Genomic DNA, 25,403 nt, shown 5'->3' with positions numbered 1-25,403 from the left:
TGCTGTAAACAGTATAGTTATAATTAAAGCAGCAAGTCTTCAGCACAGTACTGCACCACACTATAGCAGCGTGGAACGTTCGAGGGAGTTAGCCCCGGAGGACGGATCTCCCCTGTGTCCCCCAACTAAAAGGGTTAGGAGACTGAAGCAGGAATGGTTAACAAAGGACAACGAAAACCTCAGTTCGTCTGTGTTTTGTTGTCGTTCTTGATGTTTCTTAATCGTTTGTGTAGTTTTTGTAACAGTTTAATTTGACTTCGTTGGAGCAGCTGAACGTTTTCACAGTGCAGAAGCCAGTTTGTGAGCGCTGAGGCTGCATTCATGTACCATTGGAAATTACAGGGCAAACTGCCTGCTTGGATTTTTTTTAAATCTGTGGGGGGCAGCTTCAGTGGGCTCAGGCACATTACATAGGCCAGAATTAATCTTGTGTGTGGATATTATTTTGCCACAAGCAACTGTTGAATTTGAAACAATGAAAAAGTTGTGTAGTTTCCAACGGTACTTGAATGCAGCATCAGGAGGAGCTCCTGCGTGTGCTTATTATTTTGTATTAAATATAACAATATGAGTGTAGGAATGACAATCCAGTCCTTCTGTACATGTGGCAACAGGTAGATGAATCGTCCACCTTTAACGAATTGTAAAGTTTTTTATTTTCCCTTCGTTCAGGAAGGGTTGTGTGCTGTGTGACTGGGCCATAAGTCACCAGCCTATAGCAGTCTTCCTCTCGGTAGGAGGGGTCTGATTAGGTTAAAAACTCCAGCTTTTGTTGGCTTCTGGTTTATTCTTCTCTACAAGAAGAAAGACGGAAGTCAGACTACCAGAGCAAGAATTTTAGCTAAGGAAGCTTCTGCGATTTGAAGCAAAACATCCTCACGTCAATAGTAGAGAAGCGTGAATCTTCGACTGGACTGGGTTGCTTGACGCGAGGACATTTCGCTTCAAGTCGCAGAAGCTTCCTCAGCTAAAATTCTTGCTCTGGTGGTCTGACTTCTGCCTTGACTCTTGTAGAGAAGAATAATCAAGAAGTCACAAAAGCTGGGATTTTGTGCTGTCTGAAGATCCTCTGTAGTTTTTCCCCTACTCCTGCTAAATAAAACTACAGAGGATCTTCAGACAGCACAAAATCCCAGTTTACTTTAAACCGGTTAATACCTTAAGACAGAAATTAGTTCACCCTAAGGACATGATCCCTAGTTACAAACAGAGCAATGTAGTGTATTCTATCAGATGTCAGGAAAACTGTAACAAACACTACATAGGTGAGACTAAGCAACCTTTACACAAAAGGCTATACCAGCACCGCAGAGAGGGCGCCAGTGGACCTCATCTGCAGTTCATCTCCACCTTAAAGACACTAATCACATGTTTGAGGACAAGGAAGTTAAAATCTTACCCAGAAAGGAAATGGTTTGAGAGAGGGGTGAAGGAGGCATTTTATGTGAAACAGTTGAAACCCAGCCTTAACCGGGGTCTGAGACATGCTTTGTCCCCTGTTTACAATGGGGTACTCAGGTCAAAGGAGTTTCAGTCTTTTGTTCATGGTAATGAGTCATTCACATCATCAGGAGAGTCGTCAGTCCCATCGTTAGGAGGGTCAGCTGCCCTGTCATTAGGAGGGTGCTAACTAAAGCACAATAGATGCTAATTAGAGCTATTGTTTAGTCACTAGCCTATAGCAGTCTGCCGTTCGGTAGGAGGGGTCTGGTTAGGTTTAAAACTCCAGCTTTTGTCACTTCTGATTATTCTTCTCTACAAGAGTCAAGACAGAAGTCAGACCACCAGAGCAAGAATTTTAGCTGAGGAAGCTTCTGCGATTTGAAGCAAAACGTCCTCACGTCAAGCAACCCAGTCCAGTCTAAGATTCAAGCTTCTCTACTTTGCACTTTAACGTCCTGTTTATTGTAATACGTTTTTATTAACAAATGTATGTTTTACCTGTGCATAATATATGTAAAAGAAAAAGTTTTATTAAGTGTTTTGACCATAGAACCAGACGAATGCGGTTAACGGAGGCGGAGAAAGGAGGGACAGAGGTTTTGCGCACAATGTGAACACAAACTAAACTTAACTGTAAATCCTTAAAAGGATCAAAGACGCAACTTTAATTGTAAACTTGGAGGTCTTTGGACCCGAAAACAGATTTATCACGTGATGCGTTACGTCAGCGCTTAACCGGATACAGCCTGCCGGAATTTCGTAAGAAGCGTTTTGATTGGCTCAGACACAGCCAATCACTGTGTTGCTTGGACGGAGGTGACAGTCTGCTCGCTGACGTTCACTGTTCTTCTCCAACATTTAAAATTAATCTTTATTCTCCTCATTTGTCCGAGGACGTGGAGCGTTTCAGCAGGTAACACTTTATGCATGAGTCAAAACACCGTAATGGATGCTGAGGACTCATTAACAGACTAGTTTAGCAGGACGTTAGCAGCGGGGCTAGTTTGGCGCTGGTTAGCATAGCAGCTAAACAGATCAAAGTTAACTAATTTTGTTTTCTAAGTATATGAACTGTTTCTAATATATTCACTGCAGTGGCTCATGGACGTAAAGTCGGCAGTAAAATGGGCTTTAAAGAAAACTCCTTTAATTGGAAGAATTTTTATTTTTGAGAGGCCAAGAAACGCTCTAGACCGACTAGCTTCGATTTCTATTTAATCCACTAGATGGCGCACGCAGCCCGGGGTTCGTTCTCAGCGGGGAGACTGACGGGTGTACTGTGGCCGAAAATAATAATCCGACACTTTTTCTGATGTCAGGGATGATAGTTTCGTATTCTTGACATCAGGAAAAAAGTGAGGGATTTTGTTTCTTAAAAATACAGTAAAATTTTTAAGGTGGGAAATTACTCGTTATATGAATAAACATAAGTTTAAGGCACTCAGTTCTTTCCTGAAACTTGTGGTCATCAGCAAGACAAGCTTTTATTTAAAAAAAAAAAATTGTAGTAGGAACTATACACTTAAAGTGTCAGAATACAAAGTAAGAATTACAAGACAAAGAAAATGCAGAGACTACTCTTCAAGTAAGCAGCACATACAACTGACAAGTTGCGGGCAGTCGTCAGCCAGAACATACTCACCACCTAGAGGATGTAGCATTTAAGATGTGCCGGTTAAGAATGGTTTCTGCAACCTGTAAGGTTGTCCCACACTTTGCAGTACGTATGGTATTGCGTGTGACTGAGTCACGTGACTGCTGATTTGGCCTCATTCTGACAAGTGTTGTAACCACTATTAAGTGTTACTGTGAAATTAACATAATTATACAAGGCCAGTGAAGAAAAATCTCAGGAGATCAGGTTTGGGTGCTTGAGGGCAGCAACAGTAAATAAAGATGAAACAAGCTTATGTTTAATATACGAGTATTACAAATCAAGTGGAAAAAAATACACGCAAAACTGCAGCTAAATTAACAATGTGCACAAATGAAATTGAAAAAGCCTTTAGTCAAAGCAGATCAAAATCAAGCAACCCAGAGAGTCAAGTTCTTTAAACCCTGCAGTTTGCAGGCAACCACCAATAGAAGAGTGTTTTGTGTCCAGTGAGCGTTATGGAGAAATCCTGAGATGTCCAAAAGCACAATGTCCGGAATTGACAAAATTATGTGAACTTGATGGGGAGAGGAAAGGGCAGGCTGCAAGGCCTCCTACCAAACCGGGCTAGAGGAAGTGGATTGGTATGTTATTTTTCATAGGCTTCAGGCCTGGATCTGTAGCTCACCATCGTAGAGAATCCCACACAGGACACTTGGCCTATATGGGCCAGATCATCCCATTTATAGGAAACTCATTTTTATGATGCTAATGTTAAGTTAACATTAACATAGCAAACCTAAAAGCACAACAAATCTTTTTTGTACATAACAAAATAACTCATTGTTAACATATTAGCATGCTAACCATTAGCAACTTAGCACTAACAAGAGACAAAGTTAAATATTTCATGAGTTCTTTTTGTATGACATGTTAAAATAAAGGGAAAAAAATTCAGACTCACTAGTTCAGGTGGATCAAAAAGCACACACAATCAAACAGGTCTCAAACACAACAGTCAGGGCTCCCCAAGTTGATTAAAAGTCACACTTAGTACATGATTACAATTTTAAAGTCTTAAAATACAAGCATGTTTAAAGACTGGCCTGCAGCTGCTGTCCTTTGGCTGATCTCCCCCACAACTGGGGAGGAGGAAGCCAAGGCAGCTTATATACTGCTTTCGGCACTGTGATTGGCTAATTAAGGTCACATAAGGTCAATTTGTTATTATCTATCGTCCACCTGGTTGTTACTGTGAGTTTCTCTGTGAATTTTCAGACCTTTTGTCTGACTTAGTGCTTAGCTCAGATACGATAATTATAGCGGGCGATTTTAACATCCACACAGATGCTGAGAATGACAGCCTCAACACTGCATTTAATCTATTATTAGACTCTATTGGCTTTGCTCAAAAAGTAAATGAGTCCACCCACCACTTTAATCATATCTTAGATCTTGTTCTGACTTATGGTATGGAAATAGAAGACTTAACAGTATTCCCTGAAAACTCCCTTCTGTCTGATCATTTCTTAACATTTACATTTACTCTGATGGACTACCCAGCAGTGGGGAATAAGTTTCATTACACTAGAAGTCTTTCAGAAAGCGCTGTAACTAGGTTTAAGGATATGATTCCTTCTTTATGTTCTCTAATGCCATATACCAACACAGTGCAGAGTAGCTACCTAAACTCTGTAAGTGAGATAGAGTATCTCGTCAATAGTTTTACATCCTCATTGAAGACAACTTTGGATGCTGTAGCTCCTCTAAAAAAGAGAGCTTTAAATCAGAAGTGCCTGACTCTGTGGTATAACTCACAAACTCGTAGCTTAAAGCAGATAACCCGTAAGTTGGAGAGGAAATGGCGTCTCACTAATTTAGAAGATCTTCACTTAGCCTGGAAAAAGAGTCTGTTGCTCTATAAAAAGCCCTCTGTAAAGCTAGGACATCTTTCTACTCATCACTAATTGAAGAAAATAAGAACAACCCCAGGTTTCTTTTCAGCACTGTAGCCAGGCTGACAAAGAGTCAGAGCTCTATTGAGCTGAGTATTCCATTAACTTTAACTAGTAATGACTTCATGACTTTCTTTGCTAACAAAATTTTAACTATTAGAGAAAAAATTACTCATAACCATCCCAAAGACGTATCGTTATCTTTGGCTGCTTTCAGTGATGCCGGTATTTGGTTAGACTCTTTCTCTCCGATTGTTCTGTCTGAGTTATTTTCATTAGTTACTTCATCCAAACCATCAACATGTTTATTAGACCCCATTCCTACCAGGCTGCTCAAGGAAGCCCTACCATTATTTAATGCTTCGATCTTAAATATGATCAATCTATCTTTGTTAGTTGGCTATGTACCACAGGCTTATAAGGTGGCAGTAATTAAACCATTACTTAAAAAGCCATCACTTGATCCAGCTATCTTAGCTAATTATAGGCCAATCTCCAACCTTCCTTTTCTCTCAAAAATTCTTGAAAGGGTAGTTGTAAAACAGCTAACTGATCATCTGCAGAGGAATGGTCTATTTGAAGAGTTTCAGTCAGGTTTTAGAATTCATCATAGTACAGAAACAGCATTAGTGAAGGTTACAAATGATCTTCTTATGGCCTCGGACAGTGGACTCATCTCTGTGCTTGTTCTGTTAGACCTCAGTGCTGCTTTTGATACTGTTGACCATCAGATTTTATTACAGAGATTAGAGCATGCCATAGGTATTAAAGGCACTGCGCTGCGGTGGTTTGAATCATATTTGTCTAATAGATTACAATTTGTTCATGTAAATGGGGAATCTTCTTCACAGACTAAAGTTAATTATGGAGTTCCACAAGGTTCTGTGCTAGGACCAATTTTATTCACTTTATACATGCTTCCCTTAGGCAGTATTATTAGACGGTATTGCTTAAATTTTCATTGTTACGCAGATGATACCCAGCTTTATCTATCCATAAAGCCAGAGGACACACACCAATTAGCTAAACTGCAGGATTGTCTTACAGACATAAAGACATGGATGACCTCTAATTTCCTGCTTTTAAACTCAGATAAAACTGAAGTTATTGTACTTGGCCCCACAAATCTTAGAAACATGGTGTCTAACCAGATCCTTACTCTGGATGGCATTACCCTGACCTCTAGTAATACTGTGAGAAATCTTGGAGTCATTTTTGATCAGGATATGTCATTCAAAGCGCATATTAAACAAATATGTAGGACTGCTTTTTGCATTTACGCAATATCTCTAAAATCAGAAAGGTCTTGTCTCAGAGTGATGCTGAAAAAACTAATTCATGCATTTATTTCCTCTAGGCTGGACTATTGTAATTCATTATTATCAGGTTGTCCTAAAAGTTCCCTAAAAAGCCTTCAGTTAATTCAAAATGCTGCAGCTAGAGTACTGACGGGGACTAGAAGGAGAGAGCATATATCACCCATATTGGCCTCTCTTCATTGGCTTCCTGTTAATTCTAGAATAGAATTTAAAATTCTTCTTCTTACTTATAAGGTTTTGAATAATCAGGTCCCATCTTATCTTAGGGACCTCGTAGTACCATATCACCCCAATAGAGCGCTTCGCTCTCAGACTGCAGGTTTACTTGTAGTTCCTAGGGTTTGTAAGAGTAGAATGGGAGGCAGAGCCTTCAGCTTTCAGGCTCCTCTCCTGTGGAACCAGCTCCCAATTCAGATCAGGGAGACAGACACCCTCTCTACTTTTAAGATTAGGCTTAAAACTTTCCTTTTTGCTAAAGCTTATAGTTAGGGCTGGATCAGGTGACCCTGAACCATCCCTTAGTTATGCTGCTATAGACGTAGACTGCTGGGGGGTTCCCATGATGCACTGTTTCTTTCTCTTTTTGCTCTGTATGCACCACTCTGCATTTAATCATTAGTGATCGATCTCTGCTCCCCTCCACAGCATGTCTTTTTCCTGGTTCTCTCCCTCAGCCCCAACCAGTCCCAGCAGAAGACTGCCCCTCCCTGAGCCTGGTTCTGCTGGAGGTTTCTTCCTGTTAAAAGGGAGTTTTTCCTTCCCACTGTAGCCAAGTGCTTGCTCACAGGGGGTCGTTTTGACCGTTGGGGTTTTACATAATTATTGTATGGCCTTGCCTTACAATATAAAGCGCCTTGGGGCAACTGTTTGTTGTGATTTGGCGCTATATAAAAAAATTGATTGATTGATTGATTGATTGATGAGCTTGTCATGTGGCATGGTGCATTCAAGGAGAGTGGGGAAAAACTACCACTGGGTCAAACTTTGGGATTTTAACCCAGGTTACGCCATTCTTCATATTATTTGCTTCTTTGCAGACATGTTGCAGCAGTTGGTGATTAAAGAAGAAATGCTCCCTGAACAGCAGGAGTTGAATCTGAGTGTTGACCAGAGGGACATTAAACAGGAACAAGAGGAAGTCTGGACAAGTAACGAGGGACAGCAGCTTCACCGGCTGGAGACTGAGAAGACCAAGTTACATTTTGTCCCTGTAAAGACTGAAAATGATGATGAAATACCACAGTCATCACAGGTTCTTCAAAACTCAGGTAGGAATTAATCAAAACTCTGTGAAACATCTGCTAGTGGGAGCAGGTGTTCCACTGCTAAGAAACAATTTAATGACTCTGAATATGGAAAAGGAATTCTCCAGACCACATATAAGAAAAATCCACCCAGGATGCATTGTGTGAACAAAATCTGTTTTTTTTTGTTGTTGTTGTTGTTTTATTGCCAGCACAAACGCTTCCTGCAGCATTAGAATGGGGCGATTTTCAATTGGCTGCACCTGACTAATGTGCTTTTATTTTTTTAAATGATGTTTTTAGTGTTTATTTTTACTTTTGCATGCATTAGTTCAAAGTCTGGTGTCATGGAGGAGCACGACGATTTCAGGAATATGACGGTTCCACAGCTGCAAAAAATTACTGCAGTAGTGTCCTTTAAAGCGATACGGCTTCCCACATTTCACTAAATTGACAAAATGTAGTTTCTCCTGAAATCCCAGCATTATAATGTTTGTTTGTTTTTGTAAAATTGCAGCTCATTTTAATCATGAGAACATATTTATCTGTGGAGAATTCCATAAGAAATATTTTCTTTTCTTTTTAACGTGTGTGTGTGTGTGCGCGTGTGTGTGCGTGCGTGCGTGCATGCATAAGCTTTTGAAAAGGCCGGAAGTTAGTTTGATGTGATGTGTAATGCTAATGTCTGTGAGATGTCTTGTAAATCATTCGAGAGGTGTTACCAGGTTACAAAAACAGCACTATTCCTTGCTAGCTTTGACATAATACAGTAAAACTTGCATATAATGGATTTACGTGGTCCAGAAAATTTTTGTCCAAGATAATTGAAATCCGTTGTATGTATAAAACATACAAAATCCATTATATGTATGTAACGGATTAGTTACAGTCAGGAGGCGCCAAACGATCTAAGGGAAATCCCAACATCAATTAGACTTGTGTATTTACTTGATTAAACACCCGACCTTGAATCAGGACCTGCCTCATTTAATGACTTAGTCAAAACTTCGTCTGAAAAAAAAATTAACACCTGCCTTAAATATGTGCCGGACATTATGTGCATTAAAAAGTTTACATTTTGTCAAGTCACTCTTTTTTCTAAGTCTTTAAAATCCTAAAGCCTGATTTATGCTTCTGTAAGTCTGTGGACATGCAATGACATCGACGTGCGCGTGACCCTTTCAAGTTCTCTGTCACGTCTTTATGTAATTTACAACAGGAAGAGTGGCTTTTTCTCGATTAATTTGTCCTTCAGTGAGCTCCACGTCTTTATACAATCATCGACCTCCAAACCAGTAATACAATACGTACAATTTCCCTCCATGAATTGCATGAATTTTTCTAACTCCTTATTTTAAACTTGGTCATATTTGTGGCCTTTTCTGCCAAATGTACTTCAATTTATTTCAATTTAATTTCATTTATATAGCGCCAAATCACAACAAAGTTGCCTCAGGCCACTTCACACAAGTAAGGTCTAACCTTACCAACCCCCACAGCAACGGTGGTAAGGAAAAACTCCCTCTGAGGAAGAAACCTCAAGCAGACCAGACTCAAAGGGGTGACCCTCTGCTTGGGCCATGATAGACATAAATTACAGAACAATTCACAAAAGGAACATACAGGAAATGTTGCTGGTGCACAGGACGGTTTCTGGAACAGACACCACACCATCTCTGGATGGAGCTGCATTTGATCCATAATTGAAATGTAATCAGTGTGCGCACTGCAAAAACTATTAAAATATGATGGGAAAGGAAGGAGTGAAAACATAAAAGTGACAAATCACAGCCCCTTGTGGTCTCTGCCATTTAGCAGGTGCACGGGTTCGCAGCCCTGCAGAGGGCTCTCATTTAATGGCCCAGTCACACGGCACACGGCGATTCGTGAACGAAGGGAAAAAAGTAAAAAAAAAAAGTCACAATGCGCTGAGAAAAGGTGGACAAAAGAGCTTTATCACCGAATAGCCTGTGAGGTAAGAGTGCAAAAAGGATGAAAGAGGAACTAAATAAAACCAAAGCTAACAATGATCTCAACGCTTTAAATGAAACGCGCCTGGAGCCACAGCTGGAGCAGTGTGTGTCTCCATCTCTGAGTTCCAGGACTCGGTGCTGGGACGGAGCTCAAATCACCTGAGTCTTGGAGAAACTGCAAACAGAAGCTGTGGAGATCTGTGAGCACTTTGGTGGATCACCTGCTCTGGTTCCTCGTCCAGAACAAAAGAGGGATCATCTCCTTCATCATCAGAATCCACAGTGTCTGTCAACACGCTGGACGCTATGTCTTGCTCCAATATAAAAAAAAAAAACCTCTGGTGTTCCGTGGTGCTGCTGTATCACTGTATTACACTCAACAAAAATATAAACGCAACACTTTTGGTTTTGCTCCCATTTTGTATGAGATGAACTCAAAGATCTAAAACTTTTTCCACATACACAATATCACAATTTCCCTCAAATATTGTTCACAAACCAGTCGAAATCTGTGATAGTGAGCACTTCTCCTTTGCTGAGATAATCCATCCCACCTCAAAGGTGTGCCATATCAAGATGCTGATTAGACACCATGATTAGTGCACAGGTGTGCCTTAGACTGCCCACAATAAAAGGCCACTCTGAAAGGTGCAGTTTTATCACACAGCACAATGCCACAGATGTCGCAAGATTTGAGGGAGCGTGCAATTGGCATGCTGACAGCCGGAATGTCAACCGGAGCTGTTGCTCGTGTATTGAATGTTCATTTCTCTACCATAAGCCGTCTCCAAAGGCGTTTCAGAGAATTTGGCAGTACATCCAACCAGCCTCACAACCGCAGACCACATGTAACCACACCAGCCCAGGACCTCCACATCCAGCATGTTCACCTCCAAGATCGTCTGAGACCAGCCACTCGGACAGCTGCTGAAACAATCGGTTTGCATAACCAAAGAATTTCTGCACAAACTGTCAGAAACCGTCTCAGGGAAGCTCATCTGCATGCTTGTCATCCTCATCGGGGTCTCGACCTGACTCCAGTTCGTCGTCGTAACCGTCTTGAGTGGGCAAATGCTCACATTCGCTGGCGTTTGGCATGTTGGAGAGGTGTTCTCTTCACGGATGAATCCCGGTTCACACTGTCCAGGGCATATGGCAGACAGAGTGTGTGGCGTCGTGTGGGTGAGCGGTTTTCTGATGTCAATATTGTGGATCGATTGGCCCATGGTGGCGGTGGGGTTATGGTATGGGCAGGCGTCTGTTATGGATGAAGAACACAGGTGCATTTTATTGATGGCATTTTGAATGCACAGAGATACCGTGACGAGATCCTGAGGCCCATTGTTGTGCCATACATCCAAGAACATCACCTCATGTTGCAGCAGGATAATGCACGGCCCCATGTTGCAAGGATCTGTACACAATTCTTGGAAGCTGAAAATGTCCCAGTTCTTGCATGGCCGGCATACTCACCGGACATGTCACCCATTGAGCATGTTTGGGATGCTCTGGACCGGCGTATACGACAGCGTGTACCAGTTCCTGCCAATATCCAGCAACTTCGCACAGCCATTGAAGAGGAGTGGACCAACATTCCACAGGCCACAATTGACAAGCTGATCAACTCTATGCGAAGGAGATGTGTTGCACTGCATGAGGCAAATGGTGGTCACACCAGATACTGACTGGTATCCCCCCCAGTAAAACAAAACTGCACCTTTCAGAATGGCCTTTTATTGTGGACAGTCTAAGGCACACCTGTGCACTAATCATGGTGTCTAATCAGCATCTTGATATGATTGAATATATCAGAGCAGTAAAGTGATCAGTCTCTGTGAGCGCTGAGCATTGACACCCCATTTGTGTAGTTATTTTCACCAGCTGCAGCTGATCCACAACGTGAATTCTTTCTTCCAGAACAGCTCTTTATATAATCATTTGAATTATCTACCTGTTGTCACATGCACAGAAGGGCTGGATTGTCATTCCTATACTCATATTGTTATATTTAATAAAAAATAATAACCGCATGCAGCAGCTGCTGCAACTGCGTTCAAGTACTGTTGGAAATTACACAACTTTTTTTGTTTCAAATTCAACAGTTGCTTGTGGCAAAATAATTAATTGTATCCACACAAAAGATTAATTCTTCCCTATATAAGGTGCCTGAGCCCATTGAAGCTGACTCTCCACCCAGATAAAAAATCCAATCAAGCAGGCTGAGTTTGCCCTGTAATTTCCGACGGTACATGAACGCAGCAGCAGCGCTCTCAAACTTGCTTCTGTACTGTGTGAAAACATTCAGCTGGTCGAACGTTGTTGAACTAAACAATTACATTACAAAAACTGCTTACTGATTTTCACAGATCTGGCAACTTGCTTCTAACGGATTGTTTGTTGCTGTGACGCCACTCTGAACTTCACACGGTTGTATACACTTCTTTTATTTCTGTTTAGCACTCTTCTGGTTATTAATTGTATCTACTCTAAACGTTATTTAACAACAGTCCTGTTGTGAATCGTTAGCAGCTAGCATTCGCTAGTGGTTAGCGTTTGCTAGCGGTTAGCTTTCGCTAGGTAGGTCGACCCCTCCCCTCTCCATCGTTACTTTTTATAGCTGTTTCTTTTTACACGTTTAATACTTCTGTTCGTTTTTCAGTCGAATTGCTGTGAATTTGAAGTAATTATTTTACTCCTGTGTAAAATCTTAGGAGCGGCTAGCATTTTCGCTAGCGGTTAGCTTGCGTTAGCTATTTCGGACCCTCGTCATCATTTTTTCATTTCATTTTTTTACACTCCTGTTAGTTAATTAACTGTTTAGTATATTTTATAGCTGATGCTTTTTTACATGTTTAATACTTCTGTTAGTTTTTCAGTGTAACTGTTGTGAATTTTAATTCATTTATTTGCATCTGTGTGAGCCTTAGGAGTGGTTAGCTTATCCATTATTGGTTAGCTCGTGTTTGCTTGGCTACATTCTTGAATTTCTTAGTGCTCAAAGTACACTACTAATTCTACTTTACACCTCCGTAAATCCTGCGTGATGTTGGAAGATAGGATGGCTCTCTTAGAGAGCCGTGTCTGTAAATTAGAGCAGCTTCTTAGCTCAGTGGCGTTAGATGTTACGGGCACTCCAGATGAAGTTAGTGTTGGGCCAGCTAGTGAGCCCATTAGCATCAGCTTAGAAACGCCGGCTGTGGAGGACGGCTTTCGGACTGTGGCTAGGCGGAGGATGCCCCGTAGGGTTTGGTGCCCGGTTGTGGCACCCCGATCACACTCGCCAGTGCGAAATGTGAATCGGTTCTCCCCCTTGGATTTGCCGGATGTGAATTCTCTGAGCCCACAAGTGACTTCCACTCCTGTCTCCAGGCCGAAACACCGGACTTTAGTGATAGGGGATTCTATCACCCACAAAGTCAGTTTACAGACGCCGGCTGATGTTAAATGTATTCCTGGGGCCAGAGCTCCCGATATTGCATCTCATCTTAGGGTGCTGACGCTGCAGAAGGGAAGATAGATGAAGGAACATGACATGAGATATAGTCACATAGTTATTCACATTGGCACTGTTGTGTGTTGGGGGGTGTGGCTGGACATTTTGGTGGTGTTTTCTTTTCTTTGCTCTCCAGGTGGTATGAAAACTGATTTGTGTGTGGAGAAGGTGCTGGCTGAAGAGTCCTTCACCCTCATTAACATCATGTGCAGCACCTGTGGATGGTGCTCACATGCAACCTTAAAGACTTTCAGCTGAAGCAGATAATTAGATGGCATTCTGCATTTAAGCAATGTGTGATTCAAGCAGAATTGCCGGGAACTCGACCTTGTGATGTTCGTTTGTGAGACGCTGAGGACCGCGCCTGGGTTTGACACATCGAGCCTGTGAAGCAGGAAGGGTGAGGGACACATGCTGTCAGCACACATCAGAGGTGATTAATTGTTTGACTACTCATTGATAGTAACTTGGTATTTTGTTACGCAGTATATTTGAATTGTGATGAGAATTGTGCAGCTTGCTTCTCACTGCTGTGGCGTGCGGACAAGTGATCCTCCACCTGTTGTGAGAAGCTGCTCATTTGCATAAAGCTTAAAATACAGACCTGAATGTGTTGCTGATAGTGTGTGTCTTTTGAAGGATATTAGTTGTAACTGCTGACTTACCTCACCTCTTCTATCCTTCGCAGAGAGTCGGTTTGTCGTGTCCACCTGGGGGGTGTTTGGCGGTAACAGTGAGTCCAGAAGCGCCGGGCTTCGATCCTTTTGGGCGCTGGAGAGCGTGCCAGCCTTCACTCCACCAGAATGACGCTGTTTTAGTTTCTACACTTTATTATGCACCAGAGGGTGAATAAATAAATTGTTTTTGTTATTGGAACTGCTTTCTGGTTATTTTAGCGCTGGGTTCCGTCAGACGCAGGTCCACTCCTCAACCCGCGTCGACACATAACAGGCACTAATGATATCAGGATGAAGCACTCAGAGGTCACAAAAATGGACATGGAGAGGACTTGTGACCTTGCCAGAAAGATGTGTCGGCATCGATTAATAGTCTCTGGTCCCCTCCCGTCCCGGGATACTGATGAGGCGTTTAGCAGGCTGACATTGTTAAACAGGTGGCTGGCGCAGTTTTGTAGACAGCAAGGCTTTAGCTTTATTGATAACTGGCCCTCGTTCTGAGGCCGCCGTGGCTTGCTGATGCCCCCACCCTACTGGGGAAGGCGCCACCATCTTGTCTGCGAACATAGATAGAGCTCTACAGGGAGGGTAACATTAGGAATCTACAGCAGGCCACGGAGCAGGTGATTAGAAACCCTGCAAGGCTTATGACAAATGTGGATGTGGAATCCATTAGCTTAGTGGGGAATTTAGTGCAGAAAATCCACTATGGTGATAGTGCAGTTTATTTGCCAAGGAGGGAATTTCAACAAGTTGAGACTGTGGCCTGCTTCCATAGTCGTGTCCATAAAAATCATAGACGGATATGTTTTCCAAACTTAATACCCATTACTATATTGGATGATGTTGAAATTGAGGATGGCCCAGTGGTTCCAGCAATAGCAAAGATTTCGTGTCTGCTACCTACAACGCGCGTGGAATGTGTCAAACCTAAACCTACTTCGAGGCATCTTATATATGCTACTCTGGAACCACCCCTAAACCCAAACAGTTCAACTGTCAACCCCACTGAGGTCCTTAGACTGGGTCTCATTAACGTAAGATCACTGTCCTCAAAATCATTGTTGATCAATGATCTAATTATTGATCATCACTTAGATATGATTGGTCTATGTGAAACCTGGCTTAAACCTACAGCATATACATTTAGTCATGTCCCTCGTGATGCGAAGCAAGGCGGGGGTGTTGCTCTTATTTCTAAATCTAGGTTTAGCTTATTAGCTGTTGGGGGTTACAAATATCACTCGTTTGAGCATCTGATTCTCCGCTCTGCTCAGGATATTGCACATTGCCAAGGTCAGAAGAATAAAAATCAGTCATATTACTTTGTCACTGTATATAGGCCTCCTGGCCCATATTCTGAATTCTTAGATGAATTTGATGCGTTCATCTCTAACTTGTCAACTAGTGTAGATAACATTGTGATCATTGGTGACTTTAACATTAATATAAATAAGCCTACTGATCTCCTCTGCAAATCATTTATGGAAATTGTGGATGCATTAGGATTTCGGCAATGCATTCGGGATTCGACGGACATTAGTGGAAATACCCTGGATCTGGTTCTCGCACGTAGTATTGCTGTGGCGAGTATTGACATCATGCCTCTTACATCAGTGGTGTCTGATCACTCACTTATTAAGTTTACAGTTTCGCTGCCTTGTTTAGTGGAACAACAACCTTATATATCACTGCAGCGATGCATCAACTCCTCAACTAAGACTGAACCCGAAGCTAGACTGCCTGATGTCTTAGGTTCACATTTGACAAATACCCAGTTAGTAGACAGACTTGTGGATAGTTTAAACTCAGTGCTCAAAACTACACTCGACATGATTGCACCACCTGTGTTAAAACCGCACTCCCCCAAATCACCTTGATTCAGTGATTATCTGCGTGACCTCAAGCATAAAGCAAGAGGTCTAGAACGGAAATGGCGTCGTTCAAAATTAGAAGTATTTCACCTTGCGTGGTGTGATGCTATCTTAGACTATAAGCATGCATTATTGGCTACAAAGCGGACCTACTACTCTGATTTGATCAACAAAAACAAGCATAACTCAGAGTTCTTGTTCGACACGGTGGCAACACTTATGCATAGACAACCACCTGTAGTTCGCTCTCCTTTTACAGCACAAGATTTCCTGGATTACTTTAGGAAGAAAATAGAAGACATTAGGTTACACATATCCAGCATGCCTTAACCCAGCCACTACACCCTGCTATTGATGTGGGCGCCACTACTGAGGTATTACCTAGATTTACAGAATTTAATAGTATCTCACTAGGCATGCTGACAAAACTCATAATGTCAACAAAAAACACAACCTGCTTATTTGATCCTATACTTATTTGGTCTGTTTGAAGAGTTTCAGTCAGGTTTTAGAATTCATCATAGTACAGAAACAGCATTAGTGAAGGTTACAAATGATCTTCTTATGGCCTCAGACAGTGGACTCATCTCTGTGCTTGTTCTGTTAAACCTCAGTGCTGCTTTTGATACTGTTGACCATAAAATTTTATTACAGAGATTAGAGCATGCCATAGGTATTAAAGGCACTGCGCTACGGTGGTTTGAATCATATTTATCTAATAGATTACAATTTGTTCATGTAAATGGGGAATCTTCTTCACAGACTAAGGTTAATTATGGAGTTCCACAAGGTTCTGTGCTAGGACCAATTTATTCACTTTATGCATGTTTCCCTTAAGCAGTATTATTAGACGGCATTGCTTAAATTTTCATTGTTACGCAGATGATACCCAGCTTTATCTATCCATGAAGCCAGAGGACACACACCAATTAGCTAAACTGCAGGATTGTCTTACAGACATAAAGACATGGATGACCTCTAATTTCCTGCTTTTAAACTCAGATAAAACTGAAGTTATTGTACTTGGCCCCACAAATCTTAGAAACATGGTGTCTAACAAGATCCTTACTCTGGATGGCATTACCCTGACCTCTAGTAATACTGTGAGAAATCTTGGAGTCATTTTTGATCAGGATATGTCATTCAATGCGCATATTAAACAAATATGTAGGACTGCTTTGTTTGCATTTGCGCAATATCTCTAAAATTAGAAAGGTCTTGTCTCAGAGTGATGCTGAAAAACTAATTCATGCATTTATTTCCTCTAGGCTGGAATATTGTAATTCATTATTAGCAGGTTGTCCTAAAAGTTCCCTGAAAAGCCTTCAATTAATTCAAAATGCTGCAGCTAGAGTACTGACAGGGACTAGAAGGAGAGAGCATATTTTACCCATATTGGCCTCTCTTCATTGGCTTCCTGTTAATTCTTCTTCTTATAAGGTTTTGAATAATCAGGTCCCATCTTATCTTAGGGACCTCATAGTACCATATCACCCCAATAGAGCACTTCGCTCTCAGACTGCAGGCTTACTTGTAGTTCCTAGGGTTTGTAAGAGTAGAATGGGAGGCAGAGCCTTCAGCTTTCAGGCTCCTCTCCTGTGGAACCAGCTCCCAATTCAGATCAGGGAGACAGGCACCCTCTCTACTTTTAAGATTAGGCTTAAAACTTTCCTTTTTGCTAAAGCTTATAGTTAGGGCTGGATCAGGTGACCCTGAACCATCCCTTAGTTATGCTGCTATAGACTTAGACTGCTGGGGGGTTCCCATGATGCACTGAGTGTGTCTTTCTCTTTTTGCTCTGTATGCACCACTCTGCATTTAATCATTAGTGATCGATCTCTGCTCCCCTCCACAGCATGTCTTTTTCCTGGTTCTCTCCCTCAGCCCCAACCAGTCCCAGCAGAAGACTGCCCCTCCCTGAGCCTGGTTCTGCTGGAGGTTTCTTCCTGTTAAAAGGGAGTTTTTCCTTCCCACTGTCGCCAAGTGCTTGCTCACAGGGGGTCGTTTTGACCGTTGGGGTTTTTCCGTAATTATTGTGTGGCCTTGCCTTACGATATAAAGTGCCTTGGGGCAACTGTTTGTTGTGATTTGGCGCTATATAAATAAAATTGATTTGATTTATACCAACAAAACTGTTGAAGGACCTGTGGCCCACTCTTGGGCTGACTGTGCTGGAAATTTTTAATCTTTCTTTAACTTCTGGTACTGTTCCTAAATGTTTCAAATCTACAATGATTAAACCATTACTTAAGAAACCTAATCTTGACCCTAGTGTATTGACAAACTATCGGCCGATATCAAATCTGTCATTTTTCTCTAAAATTCTGGAAAAAGTGGTGTCACAGCAGCTCGTAGACTATCTTACTGAGAATAATCTCTTTGAGCCACTGCAGTCTGCTTTTAGAAAATATCATTCCACAGAGACGGCTCTCACTAAAGTGGTGAATGATCTTCTGTTTACAATGGATTCGGACAGTACTATGGTTTTGTTGCTGTTAGATCTCAGTGCTGCATTTGATACAGTGGATCATCATGTTCTACTTGATAGGCTGGAAAATCATTTTAGGATTACTGGGAGTGCCCTTGCATGGCTGATGTCATACTTGACCAGTCGTTCTCACTGTTTTGTACAGTAACACTACCTCTAATCTTAGTGACATGAAATGTGGGGTTCCACAGGGGTCTGTCTTAGGCCCCCTGCTTTTCTCCCTTTATATAGCACCCCTTGGGCACATATTGCGGGTTTTGGGATTACCTTTCACTGCTATGCTGATGATACTCACTAATACATGCCGATAACTGCTGGTATTCTCATTCACATAAAATCCTTAGAAGATTGCCTTGCAGCAGTGAGAAGTTGGATGTCTAGAAACTTACTACTTTTAAACTCTGATAAGACTGAAATGATGGTTCTTGGTCCAGTGAGACATCAGCATCAATTTGACCAGTTAACACTCAGCCTCGGCTCATGTGTCATACATCACACTGACAAAGTGAGGAACCTTGGGGTAGTTTTTGATCATTTGTTGTCCTTTGGCCTCCACATTAGAAATATTACTAGGACTGCTTTCTTCCACCTGAGAAATATAGCGAAGATTCGTCCCATCCTGTCTATGGCTGATGCTGAGACCCTGATCCATGCATTTATCTTTTCTAGATTGGACTACTGCAATGTTCTATTTTCTGGTTTACTGCAGTCTAGCATTAGGGGTCTCCAATTGGTTCAAAATGCTGCAGCCAGACTTTTGACACAAAGCAGAAAGTTCGATCACATTACACCCATTTTGGCGTCTTTTCACTGGCTTCCTGTCCCAGTGAGATCAGATTTTAAGGTTCTGCTACTAACCTATAAAATTATTCATGGACTGGCACCTCCCTACCTAGTGACATGTTTAGCCGCATGTTCTCCTTGAATTGCTGGCTGTCTGAGTGGTGTCCAAAAAATGAGGTGGGCTTCATAGATAATTGGCAAAGCTTCTGGGGAAAACCTGGTCTTGTTAGGAGAGACGGCATCCATCCCACTTTGGATGGAGCAGCTCTCATTTCTAGAAATCTGGCTAATTTTCTTAAATCCTCCAAACCGTGACTATCCAGGGTTGGGACCAGGAAGCAGAGTTGTAGTCTTACATACCTCTCTGCAGCTTCTCTCCCCCTGCCATCCCCTCATTACCCCATCCCCGTAGAGACGGTGCCTGCTCCCAGACTACCAATAACCAGCAAAAATCTATTTAAGCATAAAAATTCAAAAAGAAAAAATAATATAGCACCTTCTACTGCACCACAGACTAAAACAGTTAAATGTGGTCTATTAAACATTAGGTCTCTCTCTTCTAAGTCCCTGTTGGTAAATGATATAATAATTGATCAACATATTGATTTATTCTGCCTAACAGAAACCTGGTTACAGCAGGATGAATATGTTAGTTTAAATGAGTCAACACCCCCGAGTCACACTAACTGTCAGAATGCTCGTAGCACGGGCCGGGGCGGTGGATTAGCAGCAATCTTCCATTCCAGCTTATTAATTAATCAAAAACCCAGACAGAGCTTTAATTCATTTGAAAGCTTGTCTCTTAGTCTTGTCCATCCAAATTGGAAGTCCCAAAACCAGTTTTATTTGTTATTATCTATCGTCCACCTGGTCGTTACTGTGAGTTTCTCTGTGAATTTTCAGACCTTTTGTCTGACTTAGTGCTTAGCTCAGATAAGATAATTATAGTGGGCGATTTTAACATCCACACAGATGCTGAGAATGACAGCCTCAACACTGCATTTAATCTATTATTAGACTCTATTGGCTTTGCTCAAAAAGTAAATGAGTCCACCCACCACTTTAATCATATCTTAGATCTTGTTCTGACTTATGGTATGGAAATAGAAGACTTAACAGTATTCCCTGAAAACTCCCTTCTGTCTGATCATTTTTTAATAACATTTACATTTACTCTGATGGACTACCCAGCAGTAGGGAATAAGTTTCATTACACTAGAAGTCTTTCAGAAAGCGCTGTAACTAGGTTTAAGGATATGATTCCTTCTTTATGTTCTCTAATGCCATATAACAACACAGTGCAGAGTAGCTACCTAAACTCTGTAAGGGAGATAGAGTATCTCGTCAATAGTTTTACATCCTCATTGAAGACAACTTGGATGCTGTAGCTCCTCTGAAAAAGAGAGCTTTAAATCAGAAGTGTCTGACTCCATGGTATAACTCTCAAACTCGTAGCTTAAAGCAGATAACCCGTAAGTTGGAGAGGAAATGGCGTCTCACTAATTTAGAAGATCTTCACTTAGCCTGGAAAAAGAGTCTGTTGCTCTATAAAAAAGCCCTCCGTAAAGCTAGGGACATCTTTCTACTCATCACTAATTGAAGAAAATAAGAACAACCCCAGGTTTCTTTTCAGCACTGTAGCCAGGCTGACAAAGAGTCAGAGCTCTATTGAGCTGAGTATTCCATTATCTTTAACTAGTAATGAGTTCATGACTTCTTTGCTAACAAAATTTTAACTATTAGAGAAAAAATTACTCATAACCATCCCAAAGACGTATCGTTATCTTTGGCTGCTTTCAGTGATGCCGGTATTTGGTTAGACTCTTTCTCTCCGATTGTTCTGTCTGAGTTATTTTCATTAGTTACTTCATCCAAACCATCAACATGTTTATTAGACCCCATTCCTACCAGGCTGCTCAAGGAAGCCCTACCATTATTTAATGCTTCGATCTTAAATATGATCAATCTATCTTTGTTAGTTGGCTATGTACCACAGGCTTTTAAGGTGGCAGTAATTAAACCATTACTTAAAAAGCCATCACTTGACCCAGCTATCTTAGCTAATTATAGGCCAATCTCCAACCTTCCTTTTCTCTCAAAAATTCTTGAAAGGGTAGTTGTAAAACAGCTAACTGATCATCTGCAGAGGAATGGTCTATTTGAAGAGTTTCAGTCAGGTTTTAGAATTCATCATAGTACAGAAACAGCATTAGTGAAGGTTACAAATGATCTTCTTATGGCCTCGGACAGTGGACTCATCTCTGTGCTTGTTCTGTTAGACCTCAGTGCTGCTTTTGATACTGTTGACCATAAAATTTTATTACAGAGATTAGAGCATGCCATAGGTATTAAAGGCACTGCGCTGCGGTGGTTTGAATCATATTTGTCTAATAGATTACAATTTGTTCATGTAAATGGGGAATCTTCTTCACAGACTAAAGTTAATTATGGAGTTCCACAAGGTTCTGTGCTAGGACCAATTTTATTCACTTTATATATGCTTCCCTTAGGCAGTATTATTAGACGGTATTGCTTAAATTTCATTGTTACGCAGATGATACCCAGCTTTATCTATCCATGAAGCCAGAGGACACACACCAATTAGCTAAACTGCAGGATTGTCTTACAGACATAAAGACATGGATGACCTCTAATTTCCTGCTTTTAAACTCAGATAAAACTGAAGTTATTGTTCTTGGCCCACAAATCTTAGAAACATGGTGTCTAACCAGATCCTTACTCTGGATGGCATTACCCTGACCTCTAGTAATACTGTGAGAAATCTTGGAGTCATTTTTGATCAGGATATGTCATTCAAAGCGCATATTAAACAAATATGTAGGACTGCTTTTTTGCATTTACGCAATATCTCTAAAATCAGAAAGGTCTTGTCTCAGAGTGATGCTGAAAACTAATTCATGCATTTATTTCCTCTAGGCTGGACTATTGTAATTCATTATTATCAGGTTGTCCTAAAAGTTCCCTAAAAAGCCTTCAGTTAATTCAAAATGCTGCAGCTAGAGTGCTGACGGGGACTAGAAGGAGAGAGCATATCTCACCCATATTGGCCTCTCTTCATTGGCTTCCTGTTAATTCTAGAATAGAATTTAAAATTCTTCTTCTTACTTATAAGGTTTTGAATAATCAGGTCCCATCTTATCTTAGGGACCTCGTAGTACCATATCACCCCAATAGAGCGCTTCGCTCTCAGACTGCAGGCTTACTTGTAGTTCCTAGGGTTTGTAAGAGTAGAATGGGAGGCAGAGCCTTCAGCTTTCAGGCTCCTCTCCTGTGGAACCAGCTCCCAATTCAGATCAGGGAGACAGACACCCTCTCTGCTTTTAAGATTAGGCTTAAAACTTTCCTTTTTGCTAAAGCTTATAGTTAGGGCTGGATCAGGTGACCCTGAACCATCCCTTAGTTATGCTGCTATAGACGTAGACTGCTGGGGGGTTCCCATGATGCACTGTTTCTTTCTCTTTTTGCTCTGTATGCACCACTCTGCATTTAATCATTAGTGATCGATCTCTGCTCCCCTCCACAGCATGTCTTTTTCCTGGTTCTCTCCCTCAGCCCCAACCAGTCCCAGCAGAAGACTGCCCCTCCCTGAGCCTGGTTCTGCTGGAGGTTTCTTCCTGTTAAAAGGGAGTTTTTCCTTCCCACTGTAGCCAAGTGCTTGCTCACAGGGGGTCGTTTGACCGTTGGGGTTTTACATCATTATTGTATGGCCTTGCCTTACAATATAAAGCGCCTTGGGGCAACTGTTTGTTGTGATTTGGCGCTATATAAAAAAAAAATTGATTGATTGATTGACCTAATTAAACCTTATGTACCGGCCCGGGCTTTACGTTCTCATGGTGCAGGACTACTTTGTGTCCCTAAGGCGAATAAGAAGTCTGTGGGTCACAGAGCTTTCTCTTATCGTGCCCCTGTTCTGTGGAATGATCTCCCTGCATCAATAAAACAGTCAGATTCTGTGGAGACTTTCAAGTCCAGACTTAAGACACACTTATTTTCCTTTTCATATGGCTAGCATACTGGTACAGTTTTGTTTTACGTTTTTTACTCTTTTAATTCATTTATTAGTAATTGGAGCGGGCCGCGGCCTCAACTTTACCTAAATTCTGGGTCTTTTAGTGAAGTTTAGGGCTAGTGGCCGGCAATCACCTTAGTATTTCTCTGTTTTTCTTGTTGTTTAATGCTGGCAAATTATACAGTATTTTTTGTCTTTCTGATGCCTGATTCTGTTTTTTCTCTCTGTTTAAGGTGCAGCTCCATCCAGAGATGGGAGTTGTTTTCGTGTTGGTGATCCTCCTGTCCTGTGCGCCAACAGCATTTCGTGTGTATTCGTCTGTGAATTGTTCTGTAATTTATGTTTGTATCATGGCCCAAGCAGAGGGTCACCCCTTTGAGTCTGGTGTGCTTGAGGTTTCTTCCTCAGAGGGAGTTTTTCCTTACCACTGTTGCTCTGGGGGTTGGTAAGGTTAGACCTTACCTGTGTGAAGTGCTTTGAGGCAACTCTGTTGTGATTTGGCGCTATATAAATGAAGATAAATTGAAATTGAAAAACTAAGCAAACAATAAAAAAACTATCAAGAATGACAGCAAAACGAAACACGGACGAAATTGAGGTTTTCGTTGCCCTTCGTTCAAATTTTTTGACAGTTTAAAAATCCTGACAAAGCGATCGCTGCAGGAATGAAGCTGAGTGAAGGTTAAACAATGCCAACGAAAGTCAGCAAATGTCCAGATTTCTTGTTTCGTCAGGGCTGCGTTGCCCTTCGTTAAGTGCCGTGTGACTGGGCCATAAAGCGGTTTTGTTTGTCACATCCAGGGACATGTGTAAATATTACAGTTCAGGCAACAAACAGCGTCACCAGCCTTAAATGATGCCATGCTTCATTAGGTCCCGTGTCTGAGCACGGTGTGAAAAAAAAGCTTTTACTCTCAAATATTATTATTATTATTATTATTTATTATTAATTTATATAGCGCCAACTCACGACAGTCGCCCCAAGGCGCTTCACATAATATACAACAACACAAATTATTCTAAAATCAAAATTTAAAGCAAGAAAAGCACAGTAAAAATATAAAACACAGTAGAATAAAAAGAAATTACAAAGCAAACACAAACAGATTAAAAAATTAATGATAAGACTGTCTAAAAAAGTGGGTCTTCAGTCTTGATTTAAAAATCTCCACCGTGTCAGACTGCCGAATAACAGCAGGTAGATCGTTCCAAAGAGCCGGACCACGGTAGGAGAAGGCTCTATACCCCACAGACTTTTTGTTCATCCTCGGAACACACAAAAGCCCTGTGCCCTGCGAACACAAGGGCCTCGCAGGTACGTAGGGCTTAACCAAGTCCGCCAGGTAGGAAAATATGGTGCCAACTTTCCTCAACTCAGGGAGTGTCAGTGCTGAACTTCATTTTGTACCTCTTTACTGGGCGCATTCAGACTGATCTTTCTGGTACATGTAAGGATTTTTTAATGGAAATACATTATGATGGGGCGGGACGCTTTGTCCACTGTGAGTGAAAAGCCGTTATACAAAATCCATTATATATGGTGTTTATTACATGGAAAACAATACAGAAGTATTGGGACTTTTGCTTTTGTCCGGTGAGTGCGAGTGTCCGGTTTATACAATGACGGTTTAGTCAAGTTTTACTGTGTATGATGTTAGATAATATATGCGTTAAAAAAAAGGCATTTGCAAAATCAAAGGTTTGTTTGTTAAGTTTAGTCCATGAGCCAAGCAAGTTTTCGGTACCACTTAAGGAGAATAAACAACACTTAGCATCCAGCCTCAGTGTATCATGGCCTACACAAAAATGTATGATAACCATCCCAGGGTGGTAGGTGTAGGCAGCAAGGGGTCAGTGAAGAATTACATAGAGGTCAAAATGTAAAAATGCTTCAATCATGTTGAAAACAACACCACATTATTTGTCTGATCATAATGCTTCCAAAAAGGTATAGTTTGGGCTATCTATGACTGAATGTTCTGGGGTAAAAACAGCAAAAATGGTGCCAAAGGTCAGTTTCAGTTTGTACAGGGGTCAAAAGTTAAAGTTGCTCCAATTTCATTAAACAATTATGCAAGTTATTGGTTGAAACAAAAGGATTAATAAATTAAATAGTTTTGACTGTGTTGAATGTTTGGTCTCCGAAGTAAAGGTCAAACAAGGTCGACGTCCATTGGATTCAGTGACTTGTGACGTATGTTACCCTGTAATGTGATAACTAAGCATGACACACGGTGCAAACTGTTCCATTTTAAAACTCTATTAACCCACACAATAATTTATTTCAGTCTTTACTGAAACTGGAGCAACTTTAACTTTTGACCCCTGAACAAACTGAAACTGACCTTTGTCACCATTTTTGCTGTTTTTACCCCATAACTCCAGAACATGCAATGTTGAGAAATGTTGGTTTTTCAGGAGATGGAGAACCACACCCAAGTGTTTCTGGGTCAGGCTCAAAATCTGAATCACCCCTCTTATCAGAGTACGACAAGTATCGTCAAGCATTTCTTCAACTGGACTGAAC

General features: G+C 41.3%; 1 protein-coding gene across 1 annotated transcript in view; it reads left to right on the top strand.

The window, feature by feature from the left end:
- Window positions 1–2,250: 2,250 nt before the first annotated feature.
- Window positions 2,251–25,403, top strand: part of LOC117522184 — a 44,581-nt gene continuing 21,428 nt past the window's right edge. The window contains exons 1-2 of the mRNA XM_034183586.1: window positions 2,251–2,356; window positions 7,349–7,579. Of these exons, the coding sequence (XP_034039477.1) occupies window positions 7,351–7,579 (229 nt within the window). The 5' untranslated portion in view covers window positions 2,251–2,356; window positions 7,349–7,350. The remainder of the gene's footprint in view (window positions 2,357–7,348; window positions 7,580–25,403) is intronic.

The sequence above is a fragment of the Thalassophryne amazonica genome, chromosome 12 (assembly GCF_902500255.1).
Source record: "Thalassophryne amazonica chromosome 12, fThaAma1.1, whole genome shotgun sequence".
NCBI lineage: Eukaryota > Metazoa > Chordata > Actinopteri > Batrachoidiformes > Batrachoididae > Thalassophryne > Thalassophryne amazonica.
The sequence above is the reverse complement of the archived record's forward strand: the minus strand, read 5'-3'. Positions and strand labels throughout refer to the sequence as shown.